At 42.9% G+C, this 16,893-nt stretch overlaps 1 protein-coding gene and 1 non-coding gene across 8 annotated transcripts in view; both read right to left on the bottom strand.

Annotated features, from left to right (window-relative positions):
* TRIQK (triple QxxK/R motif containing) overlaps positions 1 to 16,893 on the bottom strand; it is a 66,510-nt gene that overhangs the window by 35,518 nt on the left and 14,099 nt on the right. For 5 of the 7 annotated variants that reach the window (XM_053249613.1, XM_053249615.1, XM_053249612.1 and 2 more), the window contains one exon: positions 11,828 to 11,906. In XM_053249613.1, the coding sequence (XP_053105588.1) occupies positions 11,828 to 11,906 (79 nt within the window). Of the gene's footprint in view, positions 1 to 9,769; positions 10,094 to 11,827; positions 11,907 to 12,180; positions 12,286 to 16,893 lie in introns of those variants that run through there. The other 2 variants (XM_053249619.1, XM_053249617.1) reach the window with 2 other exon arrangements.
* Positions 3,331 to 3,412, bottom strand: TRNAS-AGA (transfer RNA serine (anticodon AGA)). The gene has a single exon. It is a non-coding gene; the product is annotated as a tRNA-Ser (tRNA).

The following is a 16,893-nucleotide window of genomic DNA, read 5'->3' on the forward strand; positions in this document are numbered from 1 at the left end:
AGCCCACTTACCACCAGATGTCCAGGGACTCCAGCACCTGGCGCTGTCCTTGTTGACCCGAGCGATGACCAATCCATTATAGATTTATTAATGTTACGTCTCACCATATTTTTGATGGGAGAGGCACTCTTTGTCTGGCTACTCTGGTGAGACCTGTCCAGTATGGTTGGACCTCTGGCATAGCTCTCACCTTCCTCAGATCATGCAAGCCCCACAACCACACCAAGGTAGTGCCTCAGTGGAGAATTATTATTATTATTATTATTTATTCGATTTCTATACCACCCGTCCAAAAATTGCTAAGGACAGTTTACACAGAGAAATAATAAATAAATAAGATGGATCCCTGTCCCCAAATCGCTCACAATCTAAAAAGAAACATAAGAAAGACACCAGCAACAGTCACTGGAGGTACTGTGCTGGGGTGGATAGCGCCAGTTGCTCTCCCCCTGCTAAATACAGAGAATCACCACATTAAAAGGTGCCTCTTTGTCAAGTTAGCAGGGGTTCCTTAGCTGCCAAACCAAGGAGGATCCTTTATATAGTTCAACCTTCCATTTTTTTTTAGTGTGAATAACAAATCTCTCAAGTAGTCCAGGTGGTATCTTTTCAAAACTTGTGCATTATTACCAGTGAAAGAACCTTTCTTCCACCACACTATGCCCCACATTGACTTTCGCCAACGTAGAGCGAAAAGCAAAACCCAGGTTTTTTGCAGGAGGTTGGACATGTTATGGACATTCATGAAAATCCAGTTTCCAAAATTGTAGGACATGAATTCAATCACAAAATAGGGTTGCAGGGCTGGTAGAACTAGGCCTCTCCGCTCAACCTCCTTAAATGCTACTGCACGGGCCAAAGAGGACACCATGTGCCATACTAGATGGAAGACCTGGCTTTCAACTCTCCTAAGGAGATCGAGCGGAGGAGGGTAGACTACTGCCAGGTTGTGCACCGGGGGTATCAGGTAAGTCTGGATGTAAACCAATTTCTGGTATATGGCAAGATTCCATTTTTTCCACATAGTGATTTTAAGCATTTTTTTTTCCGTCCCAATCTGTCCAATCCGCCCCCCCCCAGATTTTTTCCTTAATCCTGTATTCAATCCCCAACATATTTACTGTATCTACCCACATCAGTTTGGACTTTGGGGCCCCTTTGCTTTTACATTCAGAGATGGGTAGGCATGAGAGTTGCTGGCGTTCTGGGTCCATTTTAACAAATACACTTTTGTCAGCATTTAATTCTGAGCCCGAGATCTTGCCATATTCCCAGAACAGGTCCAGTATAACAGAGATTTCACGTTCATCTGATAACAGTAATGTAACATCATCGGCATGAGCTACCAATTTTACCCTAAACTCAGAATATGGTTCTGAGATTCCTGCCTGCAACCTTGGAGAAACCGCTGCCAGTCTGTGAAGACAATACTGAGCTACATAGACCAATGGTCTGACTCAGTATATGGCAGCTTCCTATGTTCCACTGTCCAAAAGACAGTCAAAATGAATAGAAGAAATGAAGGTGTGTAATGAATCCTCATAGGGATTCATTGAGGTAATTTTATTATACACCAAAGAATCCAAACACTTGAAAAATAGTGACCACACATTTTGCTCCATAACTCCACTTCTACAAGGGCTAGAGCTTAGCTTTAAAAAAAGAAAGAAAGAAAAGAAAGCAAGCTTGGAATCTGGGGGAATTAACAGGAGGAATCCAAATCTGAAACTGATTTCAATCGAATCAGGCATGATTCGATTTGTACCCGGATCTAGCCAATGGACCACAGGGGTGATTTGTTTTGTCTCCAAATCACCTGAATCAGCTAGATTCAGATACAAATCGATTTGTACCTGAATCAGTTTGCACATCCCTACAGTACTCACCATTTGACAATCATATGACCACCCCTAGCCAATCAGGAATTGAAGAAATCACTTTTAACAGGCTCTTCTTTGCAATTTCTGTTCTCCAATTCCCACCTTGGACAGAGAAAGAAAGGCTCAGCACAAAATAGAAAACCCAGGATCCAAGTGATACTGTGTAGATCTGATTCTTCATTGCAAGGGAGACAGCAGACAGTCCAGCTGAAACTAATCCAAGTTGTACGAACTGTCTACTTTCTGAATGTAACCAAGTAATCAAACAGTCAAGTAATACTTGTAAAGCATTTGGACTTCATTGGATACAAGGTGCTACATATACGAAAAAGTATTAAGTTTAATTATTGGTTCAATGTCATAATTTATTGTAAGAACCATCTCTCTGATGGCATCTTATAAAAAGGCTTATAAATTACATTTACTACTAGTATGGAAAGCAACTGCAAAAGTACCTCTTTCAAATTGACTTCTGCTATTACCGGACTTCAAAATCAATTTCTCGTTTATAAAAAAATTAGTATTAAATATTAATAGACAAATGCATAACGATCTCGCTTTCTGGAATTAAACAAAGGCCATGACATGGTGCATACACAAAGCCCTAAAAACAACCTGTCAGTTTGCAAACCAAGCCTGACAAAATTATGGCAGATTTGTGGAAAATAGGCATATCTTTATCATGGTAGAGAAAAACAGATGTAAGATAGGCATTGTGTAACTTGATTAGTGTGGATTCCAAGAAAAGATAAAACAATTGTATTAGTACATAGATGCAAGTATAATTGTTTATTCTTACCATATGGCACCTGCAATCTAAGTGGAAAGCTATTTTTCTACAAAGACGAACAATGAAGATGAGAGTTGATCTTGCAGTAGCTAGCATGAATTGACCACTTTGCTAAGCATGGTCCACTTTGGTTTGCATTTGGATGGGTGACTAGGAACATAGACAGCTGCCATATACCGAGTCAGACCATTGGCCCATCTAGCTAAGTATTGTCTACACAGACTGGCAGCGGCTTCTCTAAGGTTGCAGGCAGGAGTCCCTCTCAGCCCTATCTTGGAGATGCCAGGGAGGGAACTTAGAACCTTCTGCATGCAAGTATGCAGATACTCTTCCCAGAGCAGCCCCGTCCCGAGGGGAATATCTTACAGGGCTCACATGTAGTCTCCCATTCAAATGCAACCAGTGTAGACCCTACTAGCAAAGGGGACAATGCATGCTTGCTACCACAAGACCAATTGGCACAGGGTCATCTGCCTCCAAGCCAACCCCACCACTTCTTCTCCTGGCTGCCAGGGGAGTCAGGGAACTGCTCACCGCTACTCGGGGAGACCAGGGGGTCATCACACTCACTGGATCTGGCAGGGGGCTCTCCTAACCAGGCACGGGGCCGCCAGGAGGGTCGGGAGCACTCTGATGGTCACCCCCAAATCAGTCTGTTTCTGTAGTCAGCAGGATTCTAACCCGCGCAGGGAGACCCCAATGGATTTCTAGTCCATCACCTTAACCACTCTGCCACGACTACATGTGAGCCCTCAGGGGATTGTGCCACAGCTCAGCGGAAGATCATCTGCAGTCTTGCATGCAGAAGATCCCAGGTTCACTCCATGGCATCTCCAGTAAGAGCTGGGAGAGACTCCTGCCTGGACCCATGCAGAGCCACTGCCAGTCAGAATACGCAATACTGAGCTAAACAGAACCAACGATCTGAATGATAAAGCAGTTTCCTGTGTTCCCATGAGATAAAATTGACCTTTACACTTTTACTAATTTCTAACATCAGGACCCCATTCGACTTGTCTGTAAGCCTCCTGTAAAATTTACACACACCTACCTCCTTTATGTCCCTCTCCATCCCATCACTCTGCCTCTCCAGTCCCTGCAGAAAAGGTCTCTACTAGTCTGGGTAGCTCCTCGTAAACAAGCCAAATGGATGCTCCAGATCCTCTCAGCATTTCTACTGATTTCTTCTGACCTGCCCTTCTCCCACAGCAGTTAGAATATCTGTGATCACCACAGCAGCTTCAGCCGATGGGACAGGCAACCAGGCAAGAGGCAAAAGTTACTTTTTAACCCCAAAGACATAATGTGGCTCATAAGTTTTATATAAGATACACTGGTGGCAATCAGGGATTTATTTGACAGGTTAAAAAAAATGATACCCTTAAAAAGCGCTCTGTTGGAAACAATCACATTTTTGCTTCTTTTAACCTGTATCACTTTGATAGTTTTACTGTTTTGTGCTGGGAGCTCAAGAGATGCCTGACAAAGGTTAATAGTTACCACAGTCACTCAGCATGAATTTCTCATTCACTGAAACAAAAGTAAACAACCTGTTTAATTCATGATGGCATTCTTCCATTCTTTTGAATTGCACAGTTGGCTGTGATGGATATAGCACCCATCCTCTTTAAAATAAACTAGAATGACACACATGCCTGAAAGAATTCCAAAATTTGGATCTGTTAATTTGTAAAGCAGGAAAAACAGCTCAGGTTTGTGGAACACATGTCCCCTTTTATGCCTCTTAGAAACTGGATACACAGAGATGACAAAAGGACTTCGGAGGGGGCAGTATGCCCTCACTTTTGATATCACCTTCTGATCCTCTTAATGTCTCAGTGAAAGCTTCTTGCATGGATGATTGTACACTAGGTTGGGGAGAAGGAGAACATAAGAACAGCCCTGCTGGATCAGGCCCAAGGCCCATCCAGTCCACCATCCTGTCTCACACAGTAGCCCACCAGATGCCTCTGAGAAGCCCATCAGAAAGAGGTGCGGGCATGCCCTCTCTCTTGCTGTGGCTCCCCTGCAACTGGTATTTAGAGGCATCTTGCCTCTGAGGCTGGAGGTGGCTCACAGACACCAGACTAGTAGCCAATGATAGACCTCCATGATAGTTCTCCATGAATTTGTCTAAAACCCCTTTAAAGCCATCCACGCTAGTGGCCATCACCACATCCTGTGGCAGAGAATTCCATAGATTAATTACATGCTGTGTTAAAAGAATATTTCCTTTTGTTGGTCCTAAATTTCCCAGCCTTCAGTTTCATGGGATGACCCCTAGTTCTAATGTTGTGAGAGAGGGAGAAAAAATGGTCTCTGTCCACTCTCTCTAAGTAAAGTTGTGCCATTGAGTCAGTGCCAACTCCTGGCAACCACAGAGCCATGCGGTTTTCTTTTGGTAGAATACAGGAGGGTATTGCCATTGCTATTTACCACGCAATATATCTTCCTATATTGCTGCTACCCGATATAAGAATTGTAAACCACCCTGAGCCTGCTCGGAAGGGCAGTATAAAAATCGAATAAATAAATAAATAAGAAATAAGTAACATACCAGCGGGGATTCAAACCAGCAATATCTTGCTTCCTAGACAAGTTACTTCCCTGCTGCACCCATTAATTGTATAGATCTCTATCTTGTCTCCCTGTAGTCAACTCTTTTCCAAATTAAAAGCCCCTGAAGCTGTAGCCTTGCCTCATAAGGAAGATGCTCCAGGCCCCTAGTCATCTCAGTTGCCCTCTTTTGCACTATAACAGTTCTAGTTTGCACCATTTCGACAATGTCCTTCTTAAGACACGGAGACCAGAACTGTACGCAGTACACCAAATGTGGCAGCACCACAGATTTGTATGGAGCTCTTCATTTTGTCACCCACTCACTTTGCTGCTTACCCCAAATTCTCGATCATTTATGAACAATTTCAAGAGCACTGGTCCCAGATCTTTCGGGGACCCCACTTTTTACTTCCCCTCCATTGTGAATGCTGTCCATTTATTATTACCCTCACTTTCCTGTCCTCCATCCCATGACTGCTAAGTTTACTCAAGAACCTTTGGTGGGCAACTTTTTTCAAAAGCTTTTTGGAAGTCCAAGTATAGTGTGTCAACTGGATCACCTTTATCCACATGCTTTCTATCATTTTACCCAGCACAGAAGTTAAGCTATCCAGCCTGTAATTTTCTGGATCCTTCCAGGATCCCTTTTTGAAAACTGGAGTTACATTAGCTATTTTCCAGTCCTCTGGTACAGAGCCGCTCTGGCAGGTTTTCTGCTTCTGATATATTTAAACAAGTTTTTGTTGTTACCCTTGACACTTCTAGCTATATGCTCCTCAAACTCTCTTTTTGCATCCCTTATTCACCACTTGCATTCCTTTTGTTTGTACCCAGGAATAACAGTGTCCCACTGGTTCTCACCATTCCACTAGATTTCCATTATGCCCACTATTTCATTAGCAACCAAGCACTCCAGCTTGCCTATCTTGGCTTGGAGGCTTCTGGCATTGATATGCTATTGGTGTGTGCTATCTCCTTTATTGTCATTTGGTCTTTTTGGCCAGCTGTCATATGCTTTCATCTGCTCTACTCCAGGTTCTACTCTGTCCCCTTCTGATTTATCTGAAATGTTTGCACCCTCGCACCTTAGGGGATTTTGCTTGCCGAACCAGATACCACCCAGTTCCTGTTGGCAATCCTCCAGCTGTTATTTTAAAAACTGCTCTGCAGCCTTTTTTATTTTAAGCACCAGCAGTTTGCTTCCATCTTGGTTCAAGTAGAGCCCATGTCTTTTGTACAGGCTTTGTTTGCCTTACAATGTATCCTAGTACCTAACAAATCTAAACCCCTCCTCCCAGCACCACAGTCTCATCTATGCATTGAGACCCCTCAGCTCCGCCTGACCCTGATGTGGAACAGGTAACATTCTTCTTCAGAGAATGCTACCCTGGGGGTCCTGGAATTCAATATGATATCTAAATTTGGCTTCCAGGACTTCTTGACCTCTCAACCTTCTCAACATCGTTGGTGCCAACATGCACAAAGACAGCTGACTCCCCTGTTCCAGCACTGCCTAACAGCCTATCTAGATGTTGTGTGACATCTACAACCTTCGCACCAGGCAGGCAAGTCATCACGTGGCCACAAATGCATCTCTCTATGCCCCTAACAACTGAATCGCCCACTATTAGGAGGCCTCCAACCCCTGTAGAAGTATCCTCTGTGTAAAAGGATATTGGTGCATCACCCAAGAAAAGGGTCCCTTCTAAGGAAGCATGCCACTCTTCCTCAGACAGATGTCCTGAGAACTTCATTCTCCATGACAGCAGAGGAGCTGTCAGCCTGGGAGTGGAATGCTTCTGTCACGTCCCTGAGGGTGTCATCCACATACCTCTCTGCCTCCCTGAGCTTCTCCAGGTCAGCCACCTTGGCTCTGAGGGAACTAACTTGTTCCCTGAGAGTCAAGAGCACTTTGCACCGAGCACACACCCATGACTTCTGCCCCTCAGGTAGATAGTCAGACATGCAATGCCATGCAATAAATTGGGAAGCACCCCCTCCCCTAGATAGTCAGACATGCAATGCCATGCAATAAATTGGGAAGCACCCCCTCCCCTGCTGGCATTCTACCATCATAACTGGTTTTATTGGCTATGTAGAATATAGAGTTTGTTTACTTGAAAGCTAGGTCTTAGCTGCAATTGTCAGCTAAGTATAGGTCTTTCAAAACAATTACAAAAGTGGGTTAGTACTCACCTCCTCCTCGTACTGAACATCTCCTTTGTGATAAATGTGGACTGCTTGTGTGCCTCCCCACACACTTCCCCACTAAACTCCTTCGAAATCTGTTTGCAATCTCCTGTTCGCAAACTGAGCCAGCTCAGCAATGTACCCCCTTCCACAAGCTGTGTGACTCACCTGCAGCAAATCCCCCACCCAAACTGCCCTGTCAAAAAACAAACCTCTAGCCAGCCAGAAATGAAATTCTAGAAAAGACTGCCCTTAAGAAACTTAGTTTCTCCTTCCCTCCCACCCCGCTTGTTTACTTGTTGGTTAATTGTTTTATATATTTGCTTGTTTGCTGTCTTCTTCAGGAGAGAAAACAAAGATTTTCTGCCTCCCTTGGTCTGAACCTTATCTTCTCAAGAGCTGCATTCTTGAGAAAAAAGGAAACAGGACTCTATTAAGCCTATGGCCATTCCCCTACATGTGGACATGGAGCTTGCAGAATACAGGCATATTTAAACAAGTTTTTAAAATGTGTTTGTATTTTATTGTAAACTTTTGTTTTAATGTGCTTTTGATTGCATGTTTTATTCAATTATTGTTTTACTTCAGAGAACAATCCCTATGGGGTAACCAACAAATAAAGTAGTTAGCAGCAGTAGTACTACGACTACTGAATTGTGCCTTTAATTTTATTTAGTGCTGAGCCAAAAACACTTCTGACCATATAATCTATTCAGAGAAGCTGAATGCTACAAGTGGAGCAAAGAAGCTCTTAGTAGCTGGAATGTTTGACCACCCTCCTCTAAACAGGGGCAAATACTGTACACATGACAAACACTTCCTCTGTTAGCAATGAAGGAAGACTGAAATGCACACCACTGTTGTTGCTGCATGCATTCGAGAAGTTCTGCCATATTCTATTCATCAATCATCCCTGTAATTCTACGTGCTCTTGCTTAGAATTCTACAAGACTGAAATACTTTATCAAAACTGCAAAGGAAAAACATTTTCCAGGAAAATATGCATTTCATTTCAAATGAGCGAGCTTTCTTTTAAGTGATCAAGCTTTTACTGATAGCAGTCAGAATAGGTACACATTTAATTTTTGGTAGCACTAGAAATAAAATGTTCCTTGTTTGCTACTGAACCTACAGACCAAAATATAGAACATTGTTCTTTGTGGTTATTTTAAAGAATAAATTAGATGGGGGTTTGGCTTTTTAGGCAGATAATAAAAATATAAATTAGCTTAATAAACACACTGGTAAACAGCACACCTGCTTAACTGGAACAGCTGCAAAGAAGAAGAGTTCATAGAGAGAATTTTCTTGACTTTAAACAAGGGATTAAAGAGAAATCTTGGCTTTCTGTGTATTGATTCTCAGTAGTTAATAAGTATGAATTTGTACTTCTTAACATAAATTCCTGACAACAGGCACCTTGGTTCACTTGCAGCTTTTATGACTGGTGAGACAGTTAAACCAATCAAATATGCCTTGATGTCATACAATAGGCTCAAAATATAGGAACAAGAAGCTTGTCCCATTCCAAAGGCCACACAGTTTATTTTTAAAAGTGGCATGTCATGTGAAAAAGGAGGATATCAAGCCCAAGATTTGGTGATAAAATCCACCCTAACAAGCATTATAATATCCATGACTAATGCTTACTTTAATTTAATGAATACAGACATTTATATTTTATGTTTATATTTCTCTTAAGATGGTAATTCCCTCTGCTTGAATTCGTGTTTGCATATAATCAATGTTACTGTAATATGAATGGCACTTTGGCTTTATTTTGTCTCTGCTTGATGCTTGCCCTGCATGAGATGTACATGCATGAAGACATAAACCTCAACTCAGATACAAAGGGCCACGCATGTACATTCTTTGTGCACACTGGGGCTTTTCTAACCACAGCAAACGTATTAAACAAGCAAATGGGCAGGGGGATACCTCAAGGGGAGGAAAACACACACACAGTACATGCACAGAAATTGCTACAAAGCTACACAGATACTGAGGCACTCCACAAAAAATCCATGGATATTTGAAAGCATGGGATTGAACAACACAAAACTTTGCAGATGGGGGAGGGGGTTAAGTTCTCAACATTGCTAATTATACTACTGTAACTGGAAAGTTACTTGCAGGTGTTACATCACAAAAGCTAAAATAAAGTTAGGGATTACTGACTGACTGTGCAGAAATCCCTTGCTATCAATTATCCTCTAAAAAGTAAAGGGGAAAGGGCAATTTTGTGTGTAGAGTGCGTATATGTGCCAGATAGAACTCTATAGTCTGGATCTTATGATTACTGAGGTCCCTGAATATGTAATGTGTGGACAAAAGAAAGTTTTGTATTGACTCTTTTTATCATTTTTTTATTCTCATGCTAGAAAATTAAGAGGATTTTATAGCCCATACAGGGAAGAAAGGGGAGCAAATGGATGCATGAAACATACGCTGACCTAGAGGTCTTTCTTCTCTCTGATGGATCAGAAGAACATTCATTTTTATTTTGTTTTTCTTGCCTTAAGCAAGGGATATTAGGCAGAAGAAGAACATCTAGTATTTCATGCTTGTCTCTGCAACAGACTGAGGCAAAGCCCTCGCTCACGTATTCACTGGGTTCAGGCTTCTAGAGAACAGCATGCAAGCCATGTAGTTTCAGACTGAAGGCCAATTCTCACTGAAATGTGAATTGGGTAAACGGTGAAGTAAAACAAACATGTGGTTACTTCAGCTTGCACGAAAGTCCCAGTTTTTAATGCAAACCACTGCTGATAACCTTCAGAGCTGAAACAGACGATCAGGCTGACTGCAGGGTACAGTTCTTGCTGCGCTATACCATTTCCCTTGCTAGGTGGGTGATCCCTCATATAATGAATGTTCCCTCATATAAAAGAATCTTCCTACAAACACATAATTATGATTAGTCTTCTTCTTGTGATGCTAGTGCTTTATGCACATAACATTTTTTTTAACATTGCAGAGCAGTCAAACATATGATAAACCACCTGCAATCTGAAGAAGCCCAATCCAGCAAGCATATGAACAGCACCATATAATTTTCCTGATCACGTGTTTCAACTCTAAAAGTCATTCACGTGACCTGTGAGCAGGGTGGGGAGGGCGTGATCGATCTTACCTTCTCCCCAGATGATCTTCACTTTGAACTGGGCTGCGTGGCTCACGCACCCACATGAGCCACGCTGCTCCCAGCAGCACAGCCATCTAGAGGGTGGGAAAACTGAAGCCCAGCCTCCAGAGATCCCCCAATGTACTGAACAAGGAGCACGGTGCATTGGAGGGTTTCCCTGCAAGCCAGCTGCTCTAGGTGCCCAGCTCTATGTCTGCTCAGGCTGCAGGCAGTCCTAGCAGGAACACAATGAGGGACTGGGGTGGAAGGACATGCTCACACCCATCTACCCCAATAATAGCCTGTGGGGAAACCTCAGGCTACTTATTTGTTTGTTTGTTTGTTTATTCTATTTCTATACCACCCTTCCAAAAATGGCTCAGGGTGGTTTACACTGAGGAATAAATAAGTAAGTAAGTAAGTAAGAAAGAAAGATGGATCCCTGACCCAAAGGGCTCAGAGTCTAAAAAGAAACATAGACACCAGCAACAGTCCCTGGAGGTACTGTGCTGGGGGTGGATAGAGCCAGTTACTCTCCCCCTGCTCAATAAAAGAGAATCACCACGTTCAAAGGTGCCTCTTTGCCAAGTTAGCTTGGTGGGGCAGCAATCTGGGATCAGCCCCAATCCCAGCACTACACACAAACAACCCTACCTGGGTAAGGCTGCTCAAGCAGACAGCCTCTAAGAGTTTTTACAGTGCCGCATGGTCTGATAATGTCAGTCCACATGGAACATTTGTAAGTTGGAAAGTTCTAAACACAATGAGGTTGTACACCCAACCTTTTTTCTTGAGGCTGGGCAGGGATGGGAGGGGGAGGCAAGATCGTTCCTGCCTTCCCCCACATGATCCAGGCTGTAGCCCTTTTCGCCATGCTGCACTGGCAGATGGGCACCGCTGCGGTGAGCAGTGCAGCAGCAGAGGGCTGTGGGAAGGATGCCCTGCCTCTGGATATCCCACAATGCACTGTGTCACAAGACAGTCAGGTACTCTAGGCGCCCAACTCTGTGTGTGCTCAGGCTGCACAGGCGCACTTGCACCTGGGCTTACGGGGCAGGCAGCACCGGGATCGGTGTTGATCCTGGTGCTTCACATGGGCAGCCATACCCAGGCAGCGCTGCCCAAGCCTGGGTTTGCCTGCTTGTGTGAACAGCCTCTCTCAGTACTGGTAGATGGCAGTCTACTTGAGTGCTCACTAAGATCGGAATGTATTACAATCACCAAAACCGAAAAGGAGAAACAAATATATGAAGTCATGCAGACAGATCCAAGAAACATTTTTACCTATTTGTTTTCTGTACTGATCAACGGGAGTTTTTGCAGTGGAGGCATCTTTTCTACCCATTTTCCGTATCCAAGATACCTGTAGTGAGAAAACATTAATAGGCTTCGAGAATCAATAAATTACACAGATACACACAAAGAGGTTTAAGCTTGGTTCTGTGTACCAAATAATCCATGTTATGCATAATACAGGATTGTTACCAACATCTACCAGTTGCTTACTTTCTGTTTCTGAACACTAAGTTGTACTATCATCCAACATTATTTCTAGATCTGTATGTCTTTAGAATCAGGTTCTACTCTCAAAGCTGATTTTAAGTTGAACACCACTGAAAGTTGGACGTTCTGCATACCTTTATTTTGAGCTGGCTCCTAACAACCACAAGCGAAATTCTTCTTAAGATCAGGACCTTCCTGCCCTCTTCTTCTTGCCACAACCTCCTGAAAGTTGCTCTGGTGGGTGAGAAGACTCTTGGGAACAGTGTGGGATGTAGCTTAAAGGGCTGGAGTGGGGGAAGCTGGCAGAAACAGTACTTCTGCAGGCTACTGAAGATCAAGATTCTGGGACTCTCTCAAACACTAGTAACTTTATTAACATCAAATGAACAATAGGCCTGCATGCCTGCTAGCCTCCTTCACCATCTACCGTAACTCCCCCTTTCTCCCTCCTCAAGTCACTCCCATCACACCAACTTTAACCCTTAAATCTCCAACACACAGCCAGCTCCAAAACACTAGATTAACTCAGAAAACCATCCAAGCTATTTCTGATTTTATTTGGAAGTGGCTGAGCTCATTTTCTGAGCCAACTCCAAGGGTGGGTGGGGGACATTCACCCATCTCTTGAAGAAATACTCTTTTATTTGCCTTTTAATTCCAATAGCCTTGTAATGTTCAGTAACAAAATGTCAGCAATGAAAAGATATTGCACTTTTTGTAGTTGCAAATAAACCATACAGTGAAAAATAATTTTCAATTTATTTTATTTTTACAACAACCACCACCAAAAAAAAGCAAAAAGCTTAGCCTAGTTAATACAAGCCACAGAGACCTTCCTGGATATCTGTGTGGTTCAAGCTGTCACTGATTTTGCGGCAAGCAAGACCTCTAAAATTGCTGTGACTTTTCTTTGTTCTTCAAAGCTGTGCAGTAATCATCATTCATTTCAACTGCTTTGATGGTTAGATAGCAAACTCCCAAGAAACCCACGGAGACATTAGCACATACAGCCGCAATGTCTAATAAGACAGCTATTTGCATAAAAGATCAGCCACAATTTAAAACGTCTTGCGATAGATGTGGAAAGGGAATAACAGATCTATATTAGCATGTACGAAACCAAGATTGTTTTCACAATTTAGTTCCCAGGGGACCATAGCTCATCACCTTCCCTGGTAAAAAAATTTCACATCCCCTAGGCAGTAACTTGCTATGAGCCCAAGTTAAACTAAAATATGGATTAATTATATATAAAATATATGAATCTTGATCAAAAATGGTTTCCATTACTGTTATCAGTAATCTGCAGGGGAGGGGAGAACAAGATTTATGGCTCATGTATTTTGAAAAGAAAATTGTATTAACCCAAAATGGATTTCTTAAACTATTGCACACAACTGATTTTGTTTAACTAAACAAGGAATGAGTTCAGCTTTTTTCTCATTGTATTAATCACCAAGAACCACTAATAGTAATTTAACCAGAAAGTTGTTTCCTAGATATAGATATAGTTAGACATAGATATAGCTATAGACACAGGTCGCAGTGGGGAAATGCTTGACTAACAAGCAGAAGGTTGCCGGTTTGATCCCCGCTGGTACTAGATCGGGCAGCAGCGACATAGGAAGATGCTGAAAGGCATCATCTCATGCTGTGTGGAAGGAGGCAATGGTAAACCCCTCCTGTATTCTACTAAAGAAAACCACAGGGCTATGTGGATGCCAGGAGTTGAAATCGAATTGAAGGCAAGCTTTACCTTTACAGATATATAGATACATGTGTATTTCCTGAAGAGGTCAACTGAGAACCAGTAGGGCTGAACCAAACAGGAGGTGATTGCTTTTCATGAAAGCTTTCTTCTACAATGCAAAAATACCCCTTCTTCTTCAGCAATTTTTCAAAGGGACAAAGTGATGGAAATGCTGATCCAGGAAATAGTGTTCCCTCTGAATTAGTTTTGTGACACAGCCAAATTTCATTAACCACATAGTATCGTGACAGCATCACATTCCTTTGCATGGTTGAGCCTCTGAGTTGCTCTGCCCAGAGCCCTTGAGAAGTTGGTATGTGCTCTGATGCCTGTCCAGCCACCAATTGGACTGGGATCTAAGGTACCTGCTTGGGACTTCACTGACGTGAAGCATATAGCTGCAGAGTCTTCCTTATCTATCACTTTGACCATACTTTTGCATGCAGGACCCTAGGATCTTTACGATGAGATCCACTCCATTGGCTTTGCTCACAAGACAACAGCAAGGGCAGTTCCTGGGGGAGGGCAAGAACCCTCTAGAAAAGTGATCTGCCTCACCACCCCCACCCCCATTTCTGTTTCATAAATCTAATGTGTAGGACACAGCTCTGCATTCACTATTTTTAGAGTGTCTAATGTACTGGCTGTGATACACTAGTTAAAATTAAGGAAGCAGGCTTTAATTGGTTTAATCAGTAAATTAGTCAATGAAAACTTACGTTGATTAATCACTTGGAGCCAGTTTTAATACCAGTGCCAAAATATTCTCAAGCGAGAAACAATTCTGGTTTAACATTACAACTAATTACAACCAGTGGCTGTTTTCCTAATCATGTGACAAGACTTGATTCTGTTAAACTTCTCAGAAGTTTAAAAAGAGGCTATATGACGACCTTTGCAACCATAGTCCTGCCGGATCAGGCCAAGACCCATCTAGTCCTGCATTCTGTTTGCACAGTGGCCCACCAGATGCCTCTGGGAAGCCCACAGGCAAGAGATGAAAGCATGCCCTCTCTCCTGCTGTTGCTCCCCTGCAACTGGTATATCCTGCCTCTGAGCCTGGAGGTGGTTGATAGCCATCAAGACTAGTACCCACTAATAGACTTGTCCTCCATGAATTTGTCTAAGCCCCCTTTAAAGCCATCCAAGCTGTTGACCATCACCACATCTCATGACAGAAAGTTCCACAGTTTAATTATGTGCTGTGTTTTAAAAAGTACTTCCATTTGTCAGCCCTAAATTTCTAGGCATGTGCCCGAAACGTTTCGGATGCCATTATGAAGGCCTCCAAAACGTTTCGGCACTGGGGGCGGTTTCGGTGTTTTGGCGTTGGCGAGGGTAGCGCTTTAAGGGTGGGGGAGGGTTGCTCACCCCTCCCGCTGCATTTCCCACGCCGGCGCGCTGGTTTTTTTAAGCCCCTCGGGGCGGCAGCGTTCCTCTCTGCCGCCCCGTTTGCCCCGTCAGCCGGAAGTGGCGAGTGCGCGTGCGCCTGTTGCATGCGTGTGCACCCTTCTGCTGTGTGTGCGCGCACACGAGACGGGCGCACGCGCACTCGCCACTTCCGGCCGACGGGGCAAACGGGGCGGCAGGGAGGAACGCTGCCGCCCCAAGGGGCTTCAAAATGACAGTGCGACGGCGGGGGAAATGCAGCAGGAGGGGTGAGTACACCCTCCCCCGCCCTTAAAGCGCTACCCCCGCCGGCGCCGAAGATTTCTGTGCACATCCCTATAAATTTCCTGGCAATCAGTTTTGTGGGATGACCTCTGGTTCCAGTGTTGTGAGAGAGGAAGAAAAATCTCTCTCTGTCTACCCTCTCCACACCATGTATGATTTTATAGACCTCTATCATGTCTCCCCATAGTCACCTTTTTTCTAAACTAAAAAGCCCCAGATGTTGTAGCCTTGCCTCATAAAGAAGGTGATCTAGGCCCCTGATCATCTTGGTTGCTCTCTTCTGCACCTGCCCCATTTCTGTAATGTCCTTTTTGAGATACGGTAACCAGAACTGCACATCTAAGTCATAGGGGATGGAGCCACTCTGGGAAGAGCAGAAGGTTCCAAGTTCCCTCCCTGGCTTCTCCAAGATACGGCTGAGAGAGATTCCTGCCTGCAACCTTGGAGAAGTTGCAGCCAGTCTGTGAAGACAACACTGAGCTAGATGGAACTATGGTCTGAGTCAGTATATGGCAGCTTCCTATGTTCCGATGAACCATCTGAGACATTGTTGCTTAGAATCAAACCCAAAAGGTTTTAAGGATATACACCTGACCTCTTCTAATCCCATCAACTCTGAGCCAGTTACAGTGAAGCCTTAATGTCTAATCAAGTATGAGTGTTAAAAGTCTGCCCACAATGGATGTATTGCATTAAAATCCCTTAATTTTGCAAGGCAGAAGTGCTTTTTGACATTACAAATGTAAAGATGGATCTCAAATCACTTTAGAAAAGGTATGCAATTTATGTATAGCCGCTATGAGAATATATCTGAGCTCACTACTCATGAAGTACCCATTATTTTTACATTTTGAGGGAATTTACTGCTTTATTCTCACTATCTCAGGGATCACACATTCCCTATCATTAATAAAAAGAAACATATCATGAATGACTAAAATAATAAAAATGAATATAAGAGCTATAAACTACATGGCACTGTGCTTTGTACATTTATGATCCCATATAAATGATTAATATGAATAATAAGGTCCAAAGGGACTGGCACTGTACATAGCAATATCTACTGGTGCACAAAAAAGTTCATAAAAATTAAACCGGATCTTGTATAATGTATTTTGTAAAAGATACTTAAATATTAATATCAAGTATTTTTGATAGTAAAGATAATGAAATATTGAAAAGTAGTTCTTTAGGACAGAAAAGAAATGAAGAATTTGTGGTTAATCAAATGAACTAAGTTTTAAGGCCCTGGTCCAACAGCTATAATTGCAAATTCTGTATCTATATCCAGGTTTGCATATTCAAATAAAATAGCATAGCTGTAGGTTTCTGCAGACATTGCTGAAGGAAGCAGGTGATCAGCAGAAACAGGAAAAGAGAGAAGGGGTTAAACCAGAAAGATAGATTTTGGTTAAATAGG

The sequence above is a fragment of the Hemicordylus capensis genome, chromosome 4 (genome assembly GCF_027244095.1).
Source record: "Hemicordylus capensis ecotype Gifberg chromosome 4, rHemCap1.1.pri, whole genome shotgun sequence".
Taxonomy (NCBI): Eukaryota; Metazoa; Chordata; class Lepidosauria; order Squamata; family Cordylidae; genus Hemicordylus; species Hemicordylus capensis.